General features: G+C 38.1%; 1 protein-coding gene across 1 annotated transcript in view; it reads left to right on the forward strand.

Annotated features, from left to right (window-relative positions):
• CCDC192 (coiled-coil domain containing 192) overlaps positions 1-26,052 on the forward strand; it is a 219,729-nt gene that overhangs the window by 37,140 nt on the left and 156,537 nt on the right. Inside the window, 1 exon segment of the mRNA XM_067730225.1 lies at positions 14,362-14,469. Within this exon segment, the coding sequence (XP_067586326.1) occupies positions 14,362-14,469 (108 nt within the window).

Genomic DNA, 26,052 nt, shown 5'->3' on the forward strand with positions numbered 1-26,052 from the left:
ATGACATTCATTATTATTCAAATATAGTTACCTATGATATACTGTTAACTGAAAATGATCATAATTTAACCATATATAACCATGTAGAGTATGAATCAATGTTTTATATGTTATGCATCTTCAGGTACACACACACAAGTCTAGAAGATTATACACCAAATATGGTGTCCTAGTCTGTTCAGGCTGCCATAACAAAATACCACAGACTGGGTGGCTTAGAAAACAAACATTGTTTTCTCACAGTTCTGGAGATGGGAAAGTCAGAGATCAGGTGCTAGCATGACTGGGTCCTGGCTTGCAGATGGTTGCCTTGCTGCTATATCCTCACATGGGTGAAAGGGTGAAGGAAGGAAGGGAGGGAGGAAGGGAGGGGGAGGGAGAGAAGGTGACACAAGGAGAGAGCTCTCTGGTTTCTTCTTATAAGGTCATTAATCTCATCATAAGGATACCACCCTGCTGACTTCATCTAAACCTAAAGACCTTCCAGAGGCTCCATCTCCTAATACTATCACATTGGGAGTTAGAGCTTCAACGTATGAATTTGAGGGCACCTGGAACACACACATTCAGTCCATAGTAACATGTGGTGATCTCCGCATGTAGGAGATAACATGTAGGCTTCTGGATGATTTTCGTTTCCATTTTTATACCTTTTATATTGTCTGAATTTGAGGGACATAATATATTGAAAAGTCACGGCCCAGTGATGGTGCTCAATACATGTCTTTTTTCCCCTTCTCCTCTCTCATCCTTATAATATTGAAGTCCACTTATCTGAACATCTCTCCTCCCTTTCTCAACCTTTTTCACATTATGAGTTCCTGGAGGGTTGGGAATTTGATGAATTCACCTTTATCTCCAGGATTTAGCTCTGGACCTTACATATGAAAGGCACTCAGTCAATATGTGAGAGATTCTCATGTGTTTGTTATTGAAGAGCTGGACACATTTGTCAGTTAGGGAAGAAAATGCTCTTGAATCATACATTTAGTGTAAACGAAGATTAAATTGTAAAATATTTTAAAATTAAATGTAGTTCAGAAACATTCTTTGGCAAGGAGTAAGCCCTGTTTTGCCTGCCTCAAATGCCTAAGAAAAATGCTATAAATTCTAGAATAGTCTGCTTTCCCTAGGGGCTATTTCTACTTGGAATCTTTCTTAAAAAAGAAATATCTGTGTCCATGGTGGTGACTATATTCTGAATCCTATTAATTTTTCTCCTTTTGAATAAAGCAGCATTTGGCCTTGTGCCTTCAAATGTGTTCATACATTCTTTTCTGATAATCACATTACTGAAAATATACAAAAAGTCTCCCATAATACCTTTCTTTGTGACTGCTTAACATGTAATGCCGAGATCTAAATGGTCTGATCTCAGAACTGCTTTGTGGTAAAAACAAACACAAACAAGCAATCTAGTACCCATAAGGTAACTTTCAAATTACTCAAGTTCTTAACCCTTAGTATACTAGGAAAATAGTCATCATCACTGACTAGTTGAATTAAATAAACCCACCTAAATTTTTTATTTTTAAAATCATTTTCAAATAATTTACAGAAGAATAAAGATGTAGGTTTAAAAAAAGAACCTCGTTAGAATTTTGATCAGAATTTAAACACAGCAAATCTATTTGTTACCAAGTAAAACTTTTGGCACATAAATGTTATAAAATATGGCAGAATGCTGTCACACATCCCCTTAACAAAAGAGAAAAGTCCAAGTTCTTGTCACAAAATTCTGTGTGATATAGCCTGTCTTGTATGAGAATACCCTATTTCCTTTTTTGTCCTTAGAGGTATGTTTTTCACTTACTGATTCATGACTTTGAGGACATTCATCTAAGTCTCTCGGTAGTCATGACCTGAAGATGCATAGTCTATTTCACTTACATGATTAATTCCACCACTTAGAGCTGCACTGTTGAATAGAAATATGTAGTTTAAAAGCCATATATATAATTTAAAATTATCTAGTAGCCACATTAAAAATTTAAATAAACAGATAAAAGTAAATTGTAATAATATATCTTATCTATCCTAATATATTCAAAATACTGTCACTAATATGTAATCAGTACAAAAATATATTGAGATCTCTCATATTCTCATATATTGTTATACTAAGCCTTCAAAATCTCGTATCTATTTTATACTTACAACACATCTCAATTCAAACCAACCACTTTTCAAATACTCAAGGCCACATGTGGCTGGTGGCTACTGCATTGGACCATGCTGGTCAAGAATGCTACTGTTCACATTCACCTTCTGATTTGTGTAAGAATTGTGAAATGTATGTCTCTGCCAATTTTCTTGTCTTTGGGCATTATGGATGAGAAAAGAGAATTCAGCATGCTCAACTACATTAATGAAAGAAAAAATGTGCTATAAAAATGATGTTTCACCAAAAAAAAAAAAAAAAATGATGTTTCGCTAGTGGAGCCCGTGTTTTGAGGGGGAAGGGAAGGAGATGGGGTGGGGTGACAACCGGGTGAATTTTCTGACTGAAGGCCATGCTGTGATGGTGTAGCAAAGAGTCCCTCTGTATAGGAAATAGACACTGAGAGGTTCAGGGTGATGGGGCATAAGGGCACAACATAACTCACAGGGAAAAAGAAAAAGTTCTCTGTATTCCAACTGCTCTCTAAGTGTGTTATTTGTTTCAAAATTTAAAAAATTAAAATAAAGCAAATTTAAAAAATGGTGTCTCCCCTTTTGTACCTTGAAAGGTGACATCATGCTTTTGACAACACAATAAGAAATTGAAGGATGATTATTAATTTTACTAAGTCATAGTTAGAAATACTCAATGAATAATGATAAAAAATAACTCCTAGGATGATTAAGTAGCAATATATTTCAAATATAGGGAAAACAAGATCACTGAGATCCCAGAATATATCTTGGATTATATAAAAGGCTCCAATGGATCTGTATGATAATTATAAGATAGAATGAGTTTTATTCTATATAAAAGAAAAAATATGTATATATGTGTGTGTGTGTATATATATATATATATATATATATATATACACATAGTTTGTAAGACCTCTAAGAAAGAATAAAAGACATGAAATATAGATTTTTATGAAGAGAATGGCTCAAAAAAAGAAACTCAAAACGAATTTGGGTCCAATAAACTCTGATGGTATACTGAGGGTTAAATTTCACTAATTAAACAGTATGTGAGGAAAAATTTCAGAGATCCATTTTTTAAAAGTCCTTCTTTCCTTTTCCATAAGCATCTATTTCACATGACAGCTTTTCTGAACTTTTCTCCTCAAAAGTTCTTTGGAAAACTTTTTCCTTTAGCCCTAGTCCGCACCCCTCTTGCTCTTCTTTAATCTCCCCCCTTTCATCTCAGAAGCCCCCAAAACCACATCTACCAAGAAAGTCAAGAAAAAGAAGAAATGGAGCAGACCAAGTATAAACCCTATTCAGCAGGCAGAAGAGGGTACAGGTTGTGCCCTCTCCTACTACATTTTTGAATTTTTGCTCTTATACTTAATGTTTTACTTTTCCGACAAGGAGTAACCAGGCTAGGTGTGGCTGCATGATGCCAAGGCCACCAGAGATTCTAAGAGTTTTTGTTCCTTATGATCAAGAGCTCAGGCTCTTTCCAAAGCTGTGAGCTCCCAGAAGCTACACCACAGACTCATAAAGTCTAGAGCTTAAAAAGAAGATTAAAAACAAACAAACAAACTTTCTTCTGTGGGTCAGGCATTATGCTCAGCATTTTTCTGCATGACCACATTTAATCACCACAGCAGCCCTCAATGAGTTAGCATTTCTTCCATTTGTAGAGGGGAGGAAGTGGAGGCTCAGGATAATTAAACTACTTGCTTAAAATCACGTGAACAACAAGTAATAATCAGTCAGATTTGCATGTGAAACCAAAAGAACCCATTCCAGTTAGTATTAAGGAGAAAATGGATTTCAGAGGATCCCTAGGAGAGTCAGAGCATCAGTCTTGGAGACTATACTCAGCTTCCCTTCCCTAGTGGAGGACCTATTACTGCCACCACAGGACAAAGGCATCACAGCCCTACTACTACCCCTGAGTATGAGAGGTTACTTCTAAGTCTTCTGTCACTGCATCCTCTGAAAACAGAATGACCCTGTCGACCTGGCCAGATTCCATTCTATTTGGCACCTTTTTCATATCACTCTAATTTATACTGAATTCTTAGGCTGGTGTGTCTGATTGGGGGAGGCTGAGTCACATGCCTATGACGTGGTGCAAAGGAGGCTGGAAAAGGAGTTCCTGGTTTATACTTCAGAGAGATGGGATTCATGAGATGGGAAATACTGCAAACAGGGAAAGACATAGCATGACAAATGGCCACCGCCGAGTGCAAGATGAATTAGAAGTAATGATCTTCTCATTTCACAGGCGAGAAAACTGAGTCCCACTGAGTAAGCTCTGCCATCTTCTCTGATACTTTGGCCATGCCTCTTAGTAATATTTTGACTGGGAGACCTTAAAAGAAGTGGAAACTTACAGCAAAAAAGAGCTCTCTCATCTGTCCTGCTCTTACCTTATCACATTGGAATGTACTATGGAAATTGTGGCTGAACTTTTATCTGATCCAGAAAGATGCATAACACATTTCTCTTTCAGATCTTGGTAAAGAGGGCAGTCTGAGCAAACGTCAGGCTGGGTTGGGGGAAGGGGAGATTGATCATGGAAAATGTTTCTCATGGAACATCAAGTTCAACTAAGGACTTCCCTGCTAGGTTTTGGGAACCGCATCATTAGAGTCTTTAAGTTTTTATCATTACAGTTAAATTTTTGGACTTTTTTTAGAAGTTTACTTATTTGGAGCCTAAAATTCACCGGCAGACAAAACATTACTTTCACTTTGAATAATGTCAATCATAAATCATTTGTTCTTTATTACACACAGAATAGCAAAAATTTATTCACAAAACTAAGTTTGAAAAACTTCAGTTTGGGCAATAAAATTCCATCACCTTACTCATAAGCTGACCTGAAAATCCTTCTTCCTACAGGCATGTGCATTAACTAAAATACTGGGATACAATGGGAGAATGAAAACATTGTTGGTCAACATGCCAAAGTATTCAAAATCTAAACTTATAAATGATGTGGAGAAAATAAGCAATCCTGTCACAAAAAACTCAGTTATACAAAGCATTAACTTTATAAACAGGGAAAGTCTTTGCATTACTATATGTCCCACTAAATCAAAATTTAATTTAAAACAACTAGTATTTTTTGAATTTTTTTTAAATTAAAGGAATCAAAATCTTTCTCTTCAGTAAGACTGCCTTACTATGTTTTTTCCTTTTCTTAAATTTCATAGTTTTTATTATGAGCAGTCTTTTTTTTTTAATTCTTTCTCACAGCAGTCCTGTGACGCATAGGTAGAGTAGTTGAATTAATTTTAGTATTGACTAATTCCTCCACTCCATAATTTATCTGCTCTATACATTTGTTTTATAAGTTATTTAAAAATTCTTAATTGTGGTAAAATATGTGTAACATAAAATTGACCATTTTAACCATTTTTAATTTGTAGTTCAGTAGTGTAAGGCATGTTCACATTTTTGTGCAACTTATCTCCAGAAGGTTTTCATTTTGCAAAGCTGAAACTCAACACCTATCTATTAAATAATAAGTCTCCATTTCATCTTCTCCTTTATTTTTGTAAAAAATAAAAATCATTTTTCTGGGACCTAATTAAACTTAAAAGCTTCTGCACAGCAAAGGAAACCATAAACAAAATGAAAAGACAACCCACAGAATGGGAGAAAACATTTGCAAAAGAAGCGACTGACAAGGGATTAATCTCCAAAATACACAAAGAGCTCATACAGCTCAATATCAAAGAAACAAGCAACCCAATCAAAAAACGGGCAGAAGATCTAAATAGACATCTCTCCAAAGAAGACATACAGATGGCCAAAAAGCACATGAAAAGATGCTCAATATCATTAATTATTAGAGAAATGCAAATCAAAACTATAATGAAGTATAACCTCACACTAGTCAGAATGGCCATTATCAAAAAATCTACAAACAATAAATGTTGGAGAGGGTGTGGAGAAAAGGGAACCCTCCTACACCATTGGTGGGAATGTAAATTGGTACAACCATTATGGAGAACTGTATGGAGCTTCCTTAAAAAACGAAAAGTAGAACTACTATATGATCCTGCAGTCCCACTCCTGGGCACATATCCACAGAAAACCATCATTCGAAAAGATACATGCACGTAAATATTCATTGTAGCACTATTTACAATAGCCAGGACATGGAAGCAACCTAAATGTCCATTGGCAGAGGAATGGATAAAGAAGATGTGGTACATATATACAATGGAATATTATTCAGCCATAAAAAGAACAAAATAATGTCATTTGCAGCAACATGGATAGACCTAGAGATTGTCATATTGAGTGAAGTAAATCAGACAGAGAAAGACAAATATCATATGATATTGCTTGTATGTGGAATCTAAAAATGGTACAAATGAACTTATTTACAAAACAGAAATAGAGTCAAAGATGTAGAAAACAAACTTATGGTTACTGGGGTTGGGGGGAAGGAGGAGAGGAGGGATAAATTGGGAGACTGGGATTGACATATACATAGTACTGTATATAGAATATATAACTAATAAAGACCCTCCTGTATAGCACAGGGAACTCTTCTCTCAATACTCTGTATGACCTATATGGGAAAAGAACCTAAAAAAGAGTGGATATATGTATATGTATAACTGATTCACTTTTCTGTATACCTGAAACTAACACAACATTGTAAATCAACTATACTCCAATTAAAAAAAAATTAATTAATTAATAAAAAAAAAGAAAGCAGCAAATGTTACAAACATTGAAGCAATTAGAACAATGGGTCAGGGTATTCACAGAGGGGAAAATTCTGTTTTAATGTCTCTGGAAACATACTACCAATGTTTTGATAGATGCCTATAGCACGGATAAAACGTAAGACAAATTGTTCATAAAATCACATAATATATAACATTTTAATACCTGCAAACATCTGAAATACATTCAATAATTCTAATGTAAGTGCTAATCAAAGAGGAATAATCAAAGGCCAGTCACAGTTCTCAAGATATTTGGCATACAACTTGATGATTAACCAAGAACCACAGGAAGTACCAAGTGCTATTTGTTTTTGTTTTAGAAACATCCAACACTGTCTAATTCAAAGTTACTCTCCCTGCTCCCAGTGATTTTAGAACAAACCCAGTCTAAATTGATTTACTGGGGAAGATCAATCCGCAGATATTCAGCAAGCAGAAAACACAATATTCATGGGCCCATACTGCCGGTACAGAAAAAATGACAACATAAGACAAGGTACACAAAGTTGCTGACTTTAGCCCTAGAGTTTCAAAGAGATCATCAGAAGAAATGAAGTCGTTACTAACGCTTAATTGCTAGTGTCATCTCTGATGTCAAAAAAATGCTTTTTTCCTCTGACAATAAAAAACGGGAAAGAAAAACATTATAAGTACAGGATAAATCACGTGAAAGCTCTGTGAAAAGCTTACTTACCCCCGGTGTAAAGAGCTTCACATCAAAGGCAAATAAATTGAAAAAGGTTATCAGCTATTTATGCTGTTTGTGGCAGACCCTGTTAGCTGCCTACCCAACCTCTCTTGTCATCTCTTCCTTGCTAATAAAATCTTTATTTGGATGTTTATAATGAACTCAGGTACAAGAAGTAAATCATGATTTATACATAAAAAATAAAAAAATAAAAATTATTTTTAATAGCAAATTACCTTGCTATGTCCTTTCTCTTTTTTTATTATGAAAGAAATATATTCTCATTATTAAAATCTTTACTTCACCGTCAGCAGGATGGGTTAGCACTAGTTGCTGTGTAGTTCAGTTACAAGAAGCAGGCTTCCCTGGGAAGGTAGGCCACTTGCTCTACTCTCCAGAAGGAAGAGCCATTTTGTTTCTTTTGAGTTTGGAGTATGTCTCTAGGAAGAGAAGATTATTCGTTTGTTCATCTGCATGATTTACAGTAGAGGCACCAAGAACATATTAATACTCTCATTCATTAATATTTGGTCTTTTATTTTAGAATAAAAACTAAAGGTGCTGGAATACACTATTCCCTCTAAATAAGGAATTCATAATTTGGGCTACATGAATAGCACTGAGAAAAACACTTAAGCACCCAGAAAGTATAGGCAAAATAGTGTGCATGTGTGCTTATTGTGTGTGTGTGTGTGTGTGTACACAAGCATGTACATAGGCATTTTTTTTCCTAGTAAGAGAATTGACATATATCATCAGGTAGTCCAAGAGATTTGTGATGCCCAAAGTTTTAAGAAATCCACCCATAAAATCAAAACGCTGGAGGGCTATTTTAAGTCACAGAACAAATTCTGTAATATAACATGACCCCAAATTCAGGTGTCCTGTAACCCAGTCCTTGTTTTACTGTTAACTTTAACTGAAATGATGGAAGATACGAACTATTTACTAGGTCCTTTTCTCCTCTTATACTATTGGTTCACAGTCTGTAAGGAGTTATAAATCAATATTGTTTGAGATAGATCTGGAATATTTGAAAACAGGTTAGGACTGCCTCTTACCTCTTTCTAACATCTACCAGAATCCTCATCAAAGAGAAAAGAACAAGGCCCCAAAGCACAGAGCAATATTTTATGAGTGAGAATAAAAATAAAAATATTAAATTAATCACCAAACTCTTGACATTCTTTTGATTTTTACATAAAACTAAATCCTAGGATTTTTGTATTGGAGAGAAATTCTAAACTGAGAATCTGGTGAGGGTATTAATCCTGTATGTCTGGTTACTATTTATTTCTCCATTGCTTAGCACAGTACCTGGCGAATAGTGAGCCCTTAATATTTTTTGAACTTAAATGAATTGAATTGCTTTGAATTGAACTAAAATGACTTGGCCTGTTAAGAGTTTCAGGTAAGTCATTATTTAAAGTTATTTTTGAAACTATCATATGTCACAGGGCCATTTCTCTTTCTTTAACTTCCTCACCAACAATCTTTTTATAAATTAAAATCTGAGTTAACAATTCCTTTCAAATACCTTTTTCATTTGTTCTATCGGTGATGCTATAGAAATGGAAAAGGAGTTAAATCTTTCACAGGGTAAAAGGTTGACCTTTACAAGTGTGGGTTTTTTCCTAGAATAACTATCTTGGAACTGTGCTAAAACAACTTGATACTGAATTCAGGTCCATCTTGGACTTAGTCCAATGGAATTCAGGGAATGTAGCTCTGGAATAGCCACCTGACAAAACAGTTAATGTATAATTTAACAGAGATCACTTAGATAGAGGGTCTCTACACTTTTAGATTTCATAAACCAGTAAAAATTTCCATCAAAAAATAATTAGGTTTAGTTTTTGTAAGACTGCCAATTTTTCAATTTTTTTCAAGAAAAAGCAGTAAAACACAAAAATTCCCATGTACTATCACCATCATTTGTTAAATACACATCCTCTTAACACCAAAATATATAGAATGATCATAAGCTCAGAATAAAGGACAGTCATCTAAATGGAATAAATTTGGCTTCATGAAAAATTCACAATGTCCTTTTCAAAAGTTAGCATTTATCATTTTCCTGCTGACTGGTGAAAATGTTATCACAAACCAACACTGATCTATGGGCTGGCATTTGGGAACCACTAATAGCATTAAACCCCTCTGGCCTGAGATATCTTTGTTGCCCCCTCCATTATCCACCCTCCACCCTTCCCCCACTCTGCTCTTTTCCAGGGAGCTGGTCTCTCTGCACTTCTTGTTGAAGCTCTCTTGCCCTCTGATTTCTCATTGGGTTCAGCCCGAGGAAGATAGAGACAGAAGTACAGCGGGTGAGAGGAGAGGAGGGTCAGGCTATTTATTCCACTGGTCCATCAACCACTACTGCCTGGGCACAGGTTGGCAGTGGCTGTATTTCTCTGCCCAAGGTCTCGGTTTATAGCATGGCCCTCTCCCAAGCTCTCTTTCTAGATCCTGTGATAATGCTCTCCTATTACCTCTCCCCCTACCTCTTCAGGTCAAGGTAAGGCAAAAAGTATCTTTGCATGCAGGGTGTGTCTCACCATCCTTTGTTGACTTCCATAACCGTACCCATGCTCTTCCCTTCATCACACTGCCCTCAATCACTCCTTTGGAATGACCATCTGTTTTCTTCTGCAACCTGACCAGTGTATTCTTCATTTAAAGATGAAAAAACTGAGGCCCCGAGAAGTGAAGTCCCAAAGTCACATAGCCCAAGACACACAGTCAGTGAGACTCAGGTCAGGTAAGGAACGTGTCCTTCCAGAATCCAATCAGAGTTCCCCTTAGTCAGTGCTCATCTGTCATCCTCCCATGACCATCCCTTTCGGGGTCATATTGATGGGCACTTTCTACTTAGAAACCCTTTCCACTGGGCTTTGACAATAGTTGTAATTTGTTCAAGTTTTGAATTTAAATATCTTATTTAGTGATTAATGACACAACCCCAAACACAGAGGAATACTGTTTTCACTTGAATGGACTGGAATCAAGAGAACTGAGTTGTTAAATTGTTGCCTAAATAGAAATTGGCAATTTAACCTAAGAAACTATTGCAAATGCTAAGCACAGAAGGACATGAGAGTGATGAACTTTCCACTGTAAAATGAATTCTGATCACCAGAGACTGAGGGAGGAATGGAAAAAGTCTGCCCGGAGGTAAGGGGCTAGCGTGGGCAATATGAGCAGGTCGTAGAGGGAAGTTTAGGGCCTTCGGCGCTTGTCAAGCACTGGGAAAGATGAATGGACCACGGTAATAAATAGGGGAGACATCAAGCAGGAAGTTTGTTGCAAAATGTGTTGAAAGCGTTTTTTACCTGGCGGGAAGTTACCGCACTATGGGGCAGGGGCTGCTGCTGGAACCCTGCACGATAGATGCTCCAGATTGCTAGAAACATTTAATTGTCTTCAACTGACTCATGTCAAGTTGCTCTTGTGTAAAGGTGGAATTTGCCATAACCACATCATTATTTAGCAATCTTGCTTTTAAAGAAATGCACCCACATATTTAACATATTAACTTTGTTCTAATTGCATACTTGACTGAATTTCTCACTGCTGTGGTTTGATCGTTTGCTGTTACAAAAGGGCCTCTATGGGAACTTTCTTTTACTAGGGTTTAAAAACAAGTTAGAAAGTTTTAATATCAAATGATTCCCTTAAAAGAATTAGGAGAATAGAATTATTCAAAATAATATTAATCGAGCACTTCATCTGTCCAAGCATTTACCTAATTTACGTCACTTAATCCTCACATCAGCCCTGCCGTCATCACCCAACGCCACGGCCATCTCCTTGCCCTCTGCTACGCTGTCTGGCACTGGCCTTGGCAAGTGGACTTTCTCTGGGGCTCTGATCCTTGTCAGTGTTCTAAGCCAGATGCAGGGGAAGTATTGCTCAAAGGAGTCACTGTTACAGCCTCTCAGCGTGAAGGACCGCTCTATCTGGTGCAGTCCCCTTCTCTGACTGCTGAGCCTTCAATCAATCAACAACTCTTTATTGAGCTCCTACTAAATGCTCAGTGCAGCGACCAGTCTAGCCTCTGCATTCAGGCACCTTTCTAAGTGCCGCACGTGGATTCAGAGGGATGTGGATGATCTGGACAAATCAGAGACCTTGAACCAGTCCTGAAGGGCGGAAGGGATTTGTTTGGCTGAGAAAGAGCAAGATCATTGTAAGACAAAGAAATAATGACTTAAAAATAAGGAAGGGGACAATGAAAAGGTACTGAGATGGGTTAGAGAAATAAGAAAAATTAACTTAGAACAAAGAGTAGATTTTCCTCCAGATTCTCAAATGAGGAAACATTGCAGCTAAAAGAAAATCTACTCTTACAATTTTCCATAAGGTTTGTCAGTTAGTAGACTGTCAACTTTAACACACATGCATAGTAATCTAGTGTCTTTACTGTAACCAAAAAGTTTATAGAATTATTAATATTTTGTAATATTCTTTTACTTTGATCATCTTGGTTATCTTAGATACATGCACTTAGATTACTGATGGATATTTAGGTAGAAAATTTTAGGACAAAGAGTAGAAGTTAAAAACTGGAATACCCACTTGAAGTGCTGCAATTTACCATTTGGAAATCCACAGACACAGGTTCAATCCCCAAACACCTATATATATCATATGTTTTCAGTTTTGATTAATATAATTCACTCTTCCATTACTTTAACCACCAAGACAGTTTCATGTTCATAAGAAACATAAATCAATTTATGTACTGTGTGTCCACATGTGCCTGAGGGAGAATGAACTTCAGGGTATAAATCCTAACTTTCTGCTCTCGTACCACTGCATCCTGCAAAACTGGGGCAAGGACTGACTGCACCTAACTGTTTAGAGTCCCTGAAAACACACACCTACCTCCAAAACTTCCAACGCCAGGTATTTACTTATTTGCGAGATTATTCTTGATTTAATCTGTATTCCTTTGGTTAATGGAGGTTGTCTCCTATTAAAAAGTGCTTGACTTTGTTTAGGCCATTTTTTCTCCAGTGTAGCTACATTCATGGCTCTTCCCCTTAAAGGAGAGGGGGACAGAAAGGCAATCCAGGGAGTGGAGAGTGACAGCTGGCGTAAAGGTGGAGACAGGCTTTGCATTCCTCAGTTTGCTCAGGACTCTCCTTGTTCTATAACACATGATGATTTCTTAAATCTACCTGTACAAAAAGTCCTATGTTATTTAATAACAGTCTCCAGTCAAGCCTGTTTCATTTGGCTTTGACTTGCAATGCTTTTGTCTTACTGGAAATTGTTGTCCTTCTTGTCAGGGAAAATTAGGGATGTTTGGAGAAAAAGACCTAGAGAAATAGATTAGATGATCTTGTTGGGTCTACTTTTAAAAACTTCCTCGAGGTCAAACACTGGACAAGAAGATTCCCCCTGGAAATAGCAATCTAGGTCAGGGATCCTTAACCTTTTTGGAAAAGTTTGGACTTTTGACAATTTCTCCTTTATGCATGAAATGTTTTGTAGCATAAACTACCTGTAAGTATAAATACACAAGAATTTTGTTTTGAGGCTTTTGTTTTGAGATATTTTGGACTGACTGTTGAAATTATTGGAATCATATATGGGAGGCTGAGGGTCATTTGTTCATCCCAAATATCACTGTTCTAACCCAAGATGTTCACCCCCCAAAGGCTGACCTCAGGGAGATTATGCAGCCATGTGTGATTTAGGAGCCATGCTGTTTTTGAACAGAGCAACATTTATTTCTATCAGAGGTCCTTGCCAGGGTCCTAAGGTTCAAAGGATGGCATGAACAATTATAGGAACTGAATAAATGCTTTGTTTTTATGGCTGGTTCATTTACCACCAGATGGCTCTATTGTATCGTCAGGAAATGCACATATGTATAAAATTGGTGGGCTCCTAAACCAAAGGGGAAATAAAGCAGCAGGGATTTTTTTTGTTGTTGTTCTTTTTTTTTTAATATGTAGGAACTCAGTTCTTTTTTTCCTGTGGGGTTAATTGGAAGCAGCTGCAGCAGCCTGAACTTTCACAAGAAGACAGGACACATCCCAGGAAGCTATAGGAACCTCATAATCCTAGCACATATGAGGTTTTCCTTTGAAGTTTTCATATTGCTGTGTCTTTATTAATTAATTGTCTCAATGGCCAAAGAGTAGTCAGGAAGTGCTCTAGTCTCAGTAGTGCTGGTAACTGATATTCTCATACCAACTTTGCACATTTTTCTGCTTGTACGTGATAAAGAGCAACTTAATTTTGAGAGGGGAAGTCTACACATCTGCTGATTTGAGTCATATTAGCCACGTTCTGGGGAAGAATGATCTGATTCTAAACCATGTAGTATCTTTGCTTTAATTAAACTTGTGATAAGAAGGTGACAATCAAAGGAACCAAGAGCTTCTCTGAATTCAAATGACTATGACCCTCAAGCTAGGTGAATGTTAAAAATGTAGGCATTCTAGATGACATCTCTTATTGGGAATGTGAAATTCTGGTTCTAACCTCTTGAAGAAAAGCTCTGTATCAGGAATAAAAGTTGCAGACTAACCAAATTTCAACATGGATATTTTATTCTACCTTTCTAAAGTTGTTCATTGCTCATTAATATGCATTTTTTTACTCTGCCTTTAGACTCTAAACTGTTAAATAACACTATTGTTTTTGTAACATTTCATTGTTTTATTGCTATGTTGAAGAAGAAAAGGAGATGATTTGTGTGAGTTTATTAAGACTGTCCTTAGTCCCCAGAGTTGTTTGAGATGCACTCAGGAAACTACCCATGTCAAAAAGTAATACTTGATTATTGTTTTAAAGAAAGAGTCCCTGGAAACCAGACAGATGGCGTTTACCTTGGCACGGCTCGAGGCCTTGGAGATTTGCCTGATGGAAGCAGAAGCAAAGGCTAAAGTCTTATCCGAACAGGTAATACCTGTCACTGGGATTGGAAATATATGTTCCTCAGTGTGCAGTAGAGCAAGGAAAATCTAAATATGTGTTTTAACCTCTGTACCTAATGACACACACACACACACACACACACACACACACACACACACACACACCCCATTTCATTCATTTTAGTTATAACAATAATTACTTTAATCTGTATGGAGCTTTTCAGCCTTTAAAACTCCTCTTAGATTTATATTTTGATTTTCATTCGCCACAGCCCATGAGTTAGGAAAGCCATCTTTAAGCAAGTAGATTTCTGAATAAGTGAAACATATTTGCATTATAAACAGATAAGCCCGAAAGTAAGATAAAACCTATAGGAACTACACAGGAGCAACTTTCTCCAATTATGTGAAGAAAGAGAGTTTTTCAAATCCTGGCATCCCTCTTGGGCTGTGACACTCACAGAAGCAAAGCAAGTCATAGGTGGAGTGTAGCCTCTACCGGCCGTCGGGTTGCCTTATATGTCATCTGCCTACACTCCGAGTGCAGAGACACAGAGTATGGCTCTCAGTAAAGCTCAGACCATTTCCCAACACAATTACACTTTGCAAACAGTATAGTGTACGTGGTACAAATCCTGCTGTTACCGTTGCCCTTGCCCCTGGGTAGGGGGGCTTGGCAGAGAGCAAAGCTGCCAGGAGTGTGGGTCCTCCCACAGCACAGGGCACCAGTGCTCACTGTTGGTGGCAGGCAGTGGAGGAAAAGGACACAGACCCTGAGATTTTATAAACATTGATTGATTTGTCATGGATTGAGACATTCTGCAAATAAATTTTTAGTAACTTTTGAAAAACAATTTTGAGTTTTTAATAAAAAAGGTCTGTATAGCAAAAGTTGAGTGCATCAGAATTTTATAAGAATTTTTGCAGAGACGAGGGGGAAAGTGTGCTTGTGCTATGACAAAAAGAAGTACATTTAACATGTATTGTAGGGATACATGTACAAATGGCCTCCATTTTTTTTTTCAGCTTACCCAAAAAGTACATCTCTTCCTTTGGGATGTGTTTATTGCTGACTACCTAAATGTGATAGACGCAAGGGGTCACAGGGGCCTTCTGTCAATTAACAAAAGCGTGGTGCCCTAGGCCCAGACCCACTGGGGAAAGATTCCATCTCACCCATGTGCCATAACGCTGGCTTGCCAACTCATCTTTTCTTTAAAACAACAGAAAAAGCAAGCTTCAAACTGTGGCAAAATTTGAATTACAAAGAATATAATGATAAACATGAGGTACCATTTCAAAGCATAAAAACTAAGGATTTCAGAGCTCGCAAACTTGGAAGAAATTTTGAATGGCTAACTAAAAAGGGCACCCTTGCTGGTATTAGGTTACACTAAGAAGATGTATGCTTATTTTGTAACTGAACGTCTTTTAATGATTTAAATCAGTAAAATTCAGTTCACCCATAAAAGTCCTCATCCCTTTTGTTCTTTATAAAATGTTTTTCTCCAGCGCAAATAGCCCCTAATATTTAAGATTCTTAACTGGATGATCCCTTTATGTAACATCAAACAATTAGATACTTCTTTTCAGTGTTTAGCAGATTAATTACATAAAATGGAAACTGGATTTCACTCAACTTCTTTGTAACTACCGTGAGTAAGATGTTAGTTAGCAGTTTGAGGGAAGAAAGATAGATAAGCAAAGCTTTTCTACCCAAGTAGCTCACAACCAAAAGAATCACTGTAGAGGCTGGAGAGTGAAAATAGTAGGTATTTGTATGGTTCCCAGATAGACTGCAGCATAGTATCAAGTTGCAGGATCTGTGTATGTTATTTTCCTGAAGTATTGCCCCTGGAGTTGCCAAATTTGCATATAACCAAGGCAATTTAATTGGAAGTTGGCAATGGTGTGAGGAAAAGGAGAATATTATGTGCGAAGAAAAGCACGTTACAGGCATTTTCAACGTTACATTTTTAATTAAGCTGAATATTTTATTAGATTTGGCTGTCTCCGCTGTTACTGTTGAAATAGGTTAATCAAATATAGACACTGTTCTCAGAGGATTTAATCCTGAAATTTTTGCTTTCTCCAGTGTTTCAGTTTAGTCTTATTCTTGAAGAGATAAAAACTGTAACGACACTCCCCTCCCCCCTATTTTTAAATTCAGTAGATGTTTTAAAAATGTGATGGCAGAAGGATAGGGAAAGGTAAGGGGAGCAAATAGCCTTTCTTCAAGCTAAGAAAGGAGCATATTTCTGAATGGGACACCTGTCTCAAACAATCAAACATTTGTCCACTGGGTGCCACTGTCTTCCTTACCAGGCTAGGCCACTTTGTGGTTGCAAAAAGAGAAACTGTCTTTAGTGGTCCAGACAATGATGTGTATGTGTGTGTGTGTGTGTGTGTGTGTGTGTGTGTGTGTGTGTGTGTCTGTGTGTGTGTGTGTGTATGTGAAGGAGTATTTTTTCCTGTTTATGTGTATACATGTTAAGGCTTCTTTTTTAACTTCTTTATTGGAGTATAATTGCTTTACAATTGTGTATTAATTTCTGCTTTATAACAAAGTGAATCAGCTATACATATACACATATCCCCATATCTCTTCCCTCTTGCATCTCCCTCCCTCCCACCCTCCCTATCCCACCCCTGTACGTGGTCACAAAGCACCGAGCTGATCTTCCTGTGCTATGCAGCTGCTTCCCACTAGCTATCTAGTTTACATTTGGTAGTGTATATATGTCCATGCCACTCTCTCACTTCGTCCCAGCTTGCCCTTCCCCCTCCCCGTGTCCTCAAGTCCATTCTCCAGTAGGTCCGCGTCTTTATTCCCCTCCTGCCCCTAGGTTCTTCACGACCTTTTTTTTTTTTTTTTAAGATTCCATATATATATGTGTTAGCATACGGTATTTGTTTTTCTCTTTCTGACTTACTTCACTCTGTATGACAGACTCTAGGTCCATCCACCTCACTACAAATAACTTAATTTCATTTCTTTTTATGGCTGAGTTAAGGCTTCTTTTAAATACCATTAATTTAGGATTTGTCACAAAGACAGTGGGAATGCTAGCTGGCTTTCACTGGTAATCCAAATCATTTTGTCAGATGGGCTGGCCTGGTGGGCTAGAAACAAGTGGGAAGAGGAGAGGAAATGTCGAGGACAAAGATTTGTGCTGGAACTAAGGAGTGGAAGCTCATGGTATTGTCAACCAGTGGGTCCTGCCTTTGCGAAATGGCTAAATTTTGACATTAGCTGAATTCTTACCTCCTGGCTCTGCCTCTTAGTGATGCACATAGAACTAACCCAGATAGATGCCTCGGGGTTTGTCTACACTAAACACCTGTTGGTCCTGGGCCTCAGGTTACTTAAATTGAACCTTTCTAGGGTCCTTTCCAGCAAGGTCTCTGTTGGCTTACTATGCAAAAGAAGGAACTTAGTGAGGAAATAAGGAGAGTGTGGCGCTTCCTCTGTGAGGTCACAGACTTCTTTGTTGGATTCCCTTAGCTAACAATTATTCTTTATTTCTCTGCAGTCATGCCACTAGTGTCAAAATAAAAGAAATATGACAGCAGGAAAATTTGCAATTAATACTTTTAATCTGGGCTGTTCACAGCTCTAAGAAGTAAGTTTGCAGCAAGTCAGCTGGCCAGAGTGAGAAAGGGACATAAGAATCCATCTCTTTTCCTGGGTAATAACTGTAGATAATTCAAAACATTGCCAAGTTTTGCTAAAGAAAATACTTGATTATATTTCCTGCAGGTTAAGACCCGCGGGGGGAAATGCCTGGAAATTAGGTAGTAGAGAAAGGACTAGAAGGAGGCACAGGAAAGGAGGAAAAGAGTCAAGAGGAGAAAAAAGAAGCGTGAAGAGGTTTCAGGGGAAACTCAAAAAAAGGCAGTTTTTGCCTGTGTGCTGGCTTCTATCCCCAGTGCACATGGGAGGGACAAAGAAAGGGGCTCCGGGGGTTGTAGTTGATGACTGTACGCAAGCTAAGAGATCGCACAGCTTTTGTGCTAAGAGAGTGCCAGGAGAAGCCACAGTGTCACAGTGGAGCACAGATCCAGAGAGCCACCAGCGCAGAGGGACGAGGGAGGCCAGTTCCTGAGACATTTCCTCTGGGAGCAGCATTGGCCCAGTGTGTCTCAGTCATCACCAGCTTCTGGTTCCTGGCTCCCAGCAGCAGACCCAGGAGAGCTCCGGCTTTGTTTCTGCTCCAGGACTTGCTAGCTTTATGACCTTGGGCAGTTCACTTAGTCTCTCTGAGTCACAGTGGTCTTATGCAGAAGAGGGTGAACACATTGGTTTCATAGGGCTGTAGTGAGGATTGAACGAGATGAGTGTAACCTGGTTCTTAGTAGGTTCTCGATTAATGTTAATTTATCTCTACCGCTGCTAGTGGTCATAACAGAACTGTATATTCTGAGTCATATGTCATGGGCTTGTGTGTGTGTGTGTGTGTGTGTGTGTGTGTGTGTGTAAGTTTCCTTTTTTACTGATGTCTCTCAAAGTGTTTGAAAGACACCCAGATCGCAACACAGTGGTTCTTCTCCAGTGCTCACAATCTCAGAGTCTTTCAACCAGAAAAGGTCCCCTTCCCACCCCAGCTCCCTTGCCCTAGCTGGCTTTTTTTTACCACCCAGCTTTCTCTTATCTTCTTCCTCAGCTCCTCATTTGGTAAAGGGACTTTAGTACTTTAACCTTCTTTCTGCTTCATCTCTTAAGTCTTCTATCTGTTTCTGCCCATTCTCTGATTTTGCCAGGATTGGGAGCTGAATTGCCCATTCAGCTCCAGTGTCTGGTCTTTTCAGAATTTGGAGGGGGGCAGGCAGAAACTGGGGAGTGAGGGGAATCTGTGGTCATTTTCTCACCAAGGAGGTGAATCCAGTAACAATTACGTAGTCAGAATTAGCTTCAGGCGTCTTTCGGATACCATACCTAGCAAAACATTAGTTATATATTAAGTGTGGCATATACGCTAGCTGCGAAAGAGCTGTCATTATTTGAAGCAGGAGCTAGGAGGTGGGAAGCTCGGTGGGGAACTTGATCTTTTTTTCTACCAACTGTGTTTCCCGGGTAGGAATAAGACATAGACAAGACACAGCAAGGGGCCCATGATGGTCTTTGGAGCATAAAAATAATTGTGCCCTTTTTGTTTTCATAAAGAGAGATTTATTGGTGACACTCAAAGTGCAGAGAAATTTCAATGGAGAAGAACATGCTAGTTTTATTTCTCAACTTTTGAAAAAAGCACATGGGAGTCTTTTTCTTACTTCTTAGTCATAGCTCATATGCCAGTTAGGCATAGTTTCCCCCTCACCTGATGAGAGAGACATTTCCGAAAGCCCCAAATAAAACTAGTAACAGCAGCTTCCTGTATCCTCACTCTTTACTGAACTGGATCAATTACGTTATATTCCAAGACGATTCCTTTCCCTTTCTTTTTTCCCCTGGGATCTCCCTAAGGTTCTCTTCCATCTTAAAGAATAGCAGAAGCAATAATGGAGACAAAGCATGAGAGGGGGTGTAGTGGGGTGGTGGCTAAGTTCACATCCTACAGGGATTCAGGCCTGGTACCAGACCCCTGCAGTGTATTGCCAATGGCAGGCAGAGTAGAGAAACTGACATTCATTAAGCATCTATAGTGTTCCAGGTACTGTGCTTCGACTGACAGACATTTCATCTGATCCACACAAGAACCTTATTAGGGGCACTATTATTATAATCTCCATGAGGAAAATGAGACTCAAAAATGTTAAGCCATTTTCCCAAGGTCATACAGTTAATAAACAGTGAGGCTGATATTCGAACATAAGTATTTTTAAGATTCAAAGACGCTGTTCTTAAGAACGTGTGGTCATAGGTCAAAGCCATTGAAAGAAGTTTCCTACTCAAGCAGCACTGAACAAAAAGAACTCACCCTGGTTCCCAAACTGGAACCTAGAGGCTTGTTAGACAGATTGCTGGGTCCCACCCCTAGAGTGTAGGATTCAGTCCATCTGGGGTGGAGGTCAAGAATGTGCATTTCTAACAAGTTCTCACTCTACACTGAAGTGAATTTCCAGCCCTAACCCAAACCAAATGGTGAAGAGGAACCATCACTCTTGCTTCGTGCCCCCCAGCTCCACAGTAACTAAGTGAATCAGTGAGGATTAATCTTGGGTACATAAAACAACAACCCAAATAAGAGTGGCCTAAACAAGTAATTGAGTAAGTCTGGACACAGGGAGCCCAGAATAGGCTCAGGAGCTCTGCAGCTCTCAGAGGCCTGGGCTTGGTCTCCGTGCATTCACAAACATAGCTCCCATCCTCAGGGTCCAAGAGGTACCTGCAGCTGCAGCCATTCATGAAGTCAAGTAGCATGAAGATGAAAAAGGCAAGTGCAAAATAGGGATGGACAACTGCCAGCTGAGCAGCCTCTTTGAAGAGCTTTTCTCCAAAACTCACCTAATGAATTCTTACATATGCCTGACCATGGTTAATATCATGGGGCCTAGGAAATATGGATTTTTAACTGGGCACATTGTCACCCCAAGAGTATAGAGGTTTTTTGTTTTTTTTTTTTACTAAGAAGGGGAGAATGGATATTAGGTTAGCAAATACCTGCTTTGCTCATCCAACCCCTTCACCACACTGTTGCATGTAGTGCTTTGTCTCGTCAAGGTTCTTTTGCATGTAAATATCCAGTTTTCCTAGCACCATTTGTTGAAGAGACGGTTTTTCCCCTTTGAATGGTCTTGAAAGCCTTGTCAAAACTCAGTTACTCATAGATGCATGACTCTATGGACTCTCAATTCAATGCCAATGCTCTATAATGGAATGACTTTCAGCAGTTATTTCTCGTTGTAAATCTCAGGTGAATTTTTGAGCTGGAATCTAGAGTCAGTCTTCTGGGTCCTTTACCAATACTTCCTCTCAGTGTGAGAACTATCATGAACCCCTCTGACATATGCAATAGTTTCTGGCGATTGAACGAAGCTTCTAACTGATCTTTTAAATTTAAGACTGAGAAAAGTAAGCAGAAAACCAGAAAGACAAAAGGCTAGTATGTTTGACTCTAATAACCAACATTTATTCATCATTTTGTACCTAAGGCTCTAAAATAAACTCCCATTATTTGCGTCTTAGTGTTCAATCTACGTTTTCTTTAAGTTTAGGAATAGAAAGAATATAGATCTCCAGCAAATTTTTAGTTGCTGAATATGTGTGTAAGTAGCTAAAAGTGATTTGATACATATTGAGATTGCCACCAAAAATGTTCTGGTTCTTTTTCCATTGTTTAAATGCAACAGTGGATCCCTTGATGTCAAGTTTATTTGAAATAAGTAATGTGCCCTTGGTAGGAGTATTCATTTCTGCAAACGCTCAGAAATTATGCTTGATATGCCAATCTGAAATCATGAGTTTCTGTGAATGAGTTTTTGTTTTCCAATCCGTTTGGAAGTCTACTTTAATGCCACAAAATCACAAGCAGCTTGTTTGACTTGGAATGCGTTTCCTAATCACCATGAAACCAAGCAATTGAGAATTTTGTTAAACAATTTGGTTCTAGTTTATTTTATTGCAGAAGAGTTCCCTCTTAACACACACACACACACACACACACACACACACACACACCCTCCTGTCTAAGCAGTTGTCAGTTTTAACCCTCTTACTGGATTGTTGCACACCAATTGGGAACCTCAGAGAATGTAAGGAAAGAATACAAGCTGGTGAAGAGATGTGTTGTTTTGAGTAGAGTTGAGCACAATGACAAATGGGCTTCTGTTGTCAGGGATGCATGGACTTCTGGCCTGTTACATAACTAAAGACTTCCTTTTGCTTGTAAATGTCAAGATCAAACAGAGGTCAGTTTTAAATAGCTGACCCAGTGCTAATAAATGTGACTTTCTTGTCTAAGAAAAAGCAAATGCCTTGCCCCTTATAAGTCTTGGCTCTGGTGATAAGGGCAAGTATCTTTTTGCATGGGCATAACCTACATTTTCTTCATAAAATTTTCTCAGAGATGGCCAACTAACTTTCCCTTTGCTTAACCTCTACAAGGAAATTAGTAAATTAGGTGTACGCTTTTGTTGAATTATTCATTTATTCATTCAATAAAATATTTATTGAGCCCTTACTGTGAGCCAAGTGTTCTGCAAGGTACTCCTACGTATGTTAGCTTGTGTATTTTTCCCACTGGTCCTGGAAATTTGCATTCCCATTTTGCAAATGATGAAAGCTCTTTTGTGGGATTGCAGCCTGCTTGTCTGCTCTTTCTATACATTCTCCCTTAGTGCCTTGCCTTTAGAGCACAATCCACAGAGAAGAACCAAGTTTTCATCATTAGTCCTGATCTTCCTCCTGACCCCTGACCTGGATATCCAACTGCCTACTGAATAGGCCCACCAAGGTTCTCAGAGGGAACTCAAACTCTACCTGTCCATTAGCTTCCTGCCCCAAATTTGTTCCTGCTCTCAAATCCCCTAGGCCAGGGAGAGGTGCTACCTGCACCCCCTGTGGCTTATATGAGAAATCTGTGCTGCTTTGATTCTTTCTTCTTCCTCACCCCACACATCCAATTGCTAAGTACTATGAATAATTTCTCTCAAACGGTTCTTCAGTCCATCTTCTTTTCTCTATCTCTACCACCATTACCCTTGTCCAGGCCACCAACTGCAGAAACTTCTCCCTACTTTACTTTCATTATGGTCCTTGTTTGATGACTCCTCAACACTATAGCCAGAGTGAAGATTCTACAACGCAGACCTCCTATTTCTCCTCGCTTAAATCCTAAATTAGCCCCCTAAATTAGCCCTGTCAGGATCAAATATATACTCCTTAACAGATTTTATAATCCTCTGTGGTCTAACCCCCTACTTATTTCTCCAGTTTTATCTTATACCACAGCCAGCATATTACTATGATACCACTTTCAATTTCTTGAAAGGAATGTATTCTCTCTTACTTTCTTATCTATAAAAAAACCAAAAGGCCTTGTTCCTTACAGTCAAGTTTTAATTAATGCATCCCTTTCCCTCTACTTCTGCAGAGAATTGCTCTGCTCTGTTTCCACCACCTCCTCTCATCCCCTTTTCCATTAACCAACAAAACCCAACAAACTTCTCCCTTCAGGTCTTCAATTAGATGCACTTACTCCAAAATGCTTTTCTTCCTCTTTCAAGTTTGAGTTAGATGTCCTCACCAGGTGCTCTCATAATCCTTCTCCCATTTTACCACCTTCCCCACCCCACCCCCAGTAACTGGAATGGTCTGTATCTGCCATTACACCATATGTTCCATGGAATAGAAGTACAGACAGTGATTTCCCTGAGGTCTCAAGTCAACTTAGGATTCATCCAGTCATCTCTCTGATGTCAAAGCTATGCTCTTTCCATTATAAAAACTGGTGTTGATCCTATAGGCAATGGGGAGCCATTAAAGGGTTTGAAGTGTATTCAGATTTGCCCTCAGACAGAAAACTCTGTGTCTACTGAGAACAGATTTATTAGGAGACCAGTGTCAGGCATATCATGTGTCAGGGCTTGCAAAAATCCAGTTTAGAAATGATAAGTGCCTATTAGTAGTGAAGAGAAGAAAGAGACAAGAAATATTTACAAGATGGTTTGGTAATTAATTAAATGGAAAAGTAGTATTCAAGACTGATCCCAACCATCGCATCAAAAAGAATAAAATATCTAAGAATAAACCTACCAAAGGAGGCAAAAGACCTGTACTCTGAAAACTATAATGAAGAAAATCAGACAACAAAAACCCATGGAAAGATATACCATGTTCATGGATTAGAAGAATCAATATTGTTAAAATGACCATACTATCCAAGGCAATCTACAGATTCAATGTAATCCCTATCAAATTACCAATGGCATTTTTCTCAGAACTAGGACAAAAAATTTTAAATTTTTATGGAAACACAGAAAGTCCCAAATAGGCAAAACAATCTTGAGAAAGAAGAACAGAGCTGGAGGAATCATGCTCCCTCACTTCAGACTGTACTAGAAAGCTACAGCAATCAAAACAGTATGGCTTGAAAGCCCGGAAATAAACCCATGCATTTATGGTCAGTTAACCTATGACAAAGGAGGCAAGAATATACAACGGAAAAAAAGACAGTCTCTTCAATTAGTGGTGCTGGGAAAACTGGACAGCTCATGTGTAAAAGAACAAAATTAAAACATTCTCTAAAACCATATACAAAATTAAACATAAAGTGGATTAAAGACCTAAATGTAAGACCAGATTAATTTCCAAAATATACAAACAGCTCATACAGGTCAATATCAAAAAAAACCCAACCCAATCAAAAAATGAACAGAAGACCTACACAGACATTCCTCCAAAGAAGACATACATATGGACAACAGTCACATTAAGAGATGCTCAACACTGTTAATTATTAGAGAAATGCAAATTCTGATCTCACACCGATCAGAACAGCCATCATCAGAAAGTCTACAAATAATAAATGCTGGAGAGAACGTGGAGAAAAGGGAACCCTCCTACACTGTTGGCGGGAATGTAAACTGGTGCAACCATTTTGGAGAAAAGAATGGAGGTTCCTTAAGAAACTAAAAATAGAGTTGCCATATGATCCAGCAATTTCACTCCAGGGCATATATCCAGAAAAGATGAACACTCTAGTTCAAAAAGATAAATGCACCCCCATGTCCATAGCAGCACTATTTCCAATAGCCAAGACATGGAAGCAACTTAAATGTCCATTGACAGATGAATAAGAAATAAAGAAGATGTGATATATATATACACACACATAAATGATACATATGATATATAAGATGTGATATATATGAATATTACTCAGCCATAAAATTGAATGAAATAATGCCATTTGCAGCAACACAGATGCACCTAGACATTATCAAACTAAATGAAGTAAGTCAGATAGAGAAAGACAAATATCATATGATATCACTTATACATGGAATCTTAAAAAAATGATGCAAATTAACTTATTTATGAAACAGAAATAGACTCAGAGACATTGCAAAAAAATCTATTGTTAACAAAGGGGAAAGGGGGGAGGGATAAATATATATATATATATATATATATATATATATATATATATATATATATATATATATGTATGTACGTACTTCAATTTAAAATAAAAGACCGATCCCAAGTTTCAGGTGACCGGATGATCTGTGGTCACCCCAGTTATCTTATGTTTGAATCATTAGATGTTAAAGGTGACATTTCCTATGGAAGGCTCCATGTAGGCTCAATGTACCCCATGTATGCCCTGGACTCTTCTCGACTCTTTGTAATTTGGATTTCTTCATTTAAGTCTTCTGAATATTTCAGTCCTTTGATACATCAGACCCTTAACCTATTTCTTAGAAATAGTTTTTCTTTTTCCCGTTTTTCAGGGCCTGGGGCTTCAAGAAGAAAATTTTAGATGACCATGTGTTTTGTATGAAGATCTCATTTATTAGCTTCAGGAACAGTTTAGTGCTTAAATTTAGAGTTGTATAAATATGAGTCTCTTGCAGTTACTGAATGGATGTATAGTGACAGGCTGTCCCTGATACCCTTTAGGGGCTATCCAATTCAAAACTATTTACGTAATAATACTAATAGTTT

This window comes from Pseudorca crassidens, chromosome 3 (assembly GCF_039906515.1).
Source record: "Pseudorca crassidens isolate mPseCra1 chromosome 3, mPseCra1.hap1, whole genome shotgun sequence".
Lineage (NCBI taxonomy): Eukaryota > Metazoa > Chordata > Mammalia > Artiodactyla > Delphinidae > Pseudorca > Pseudorca crassidens.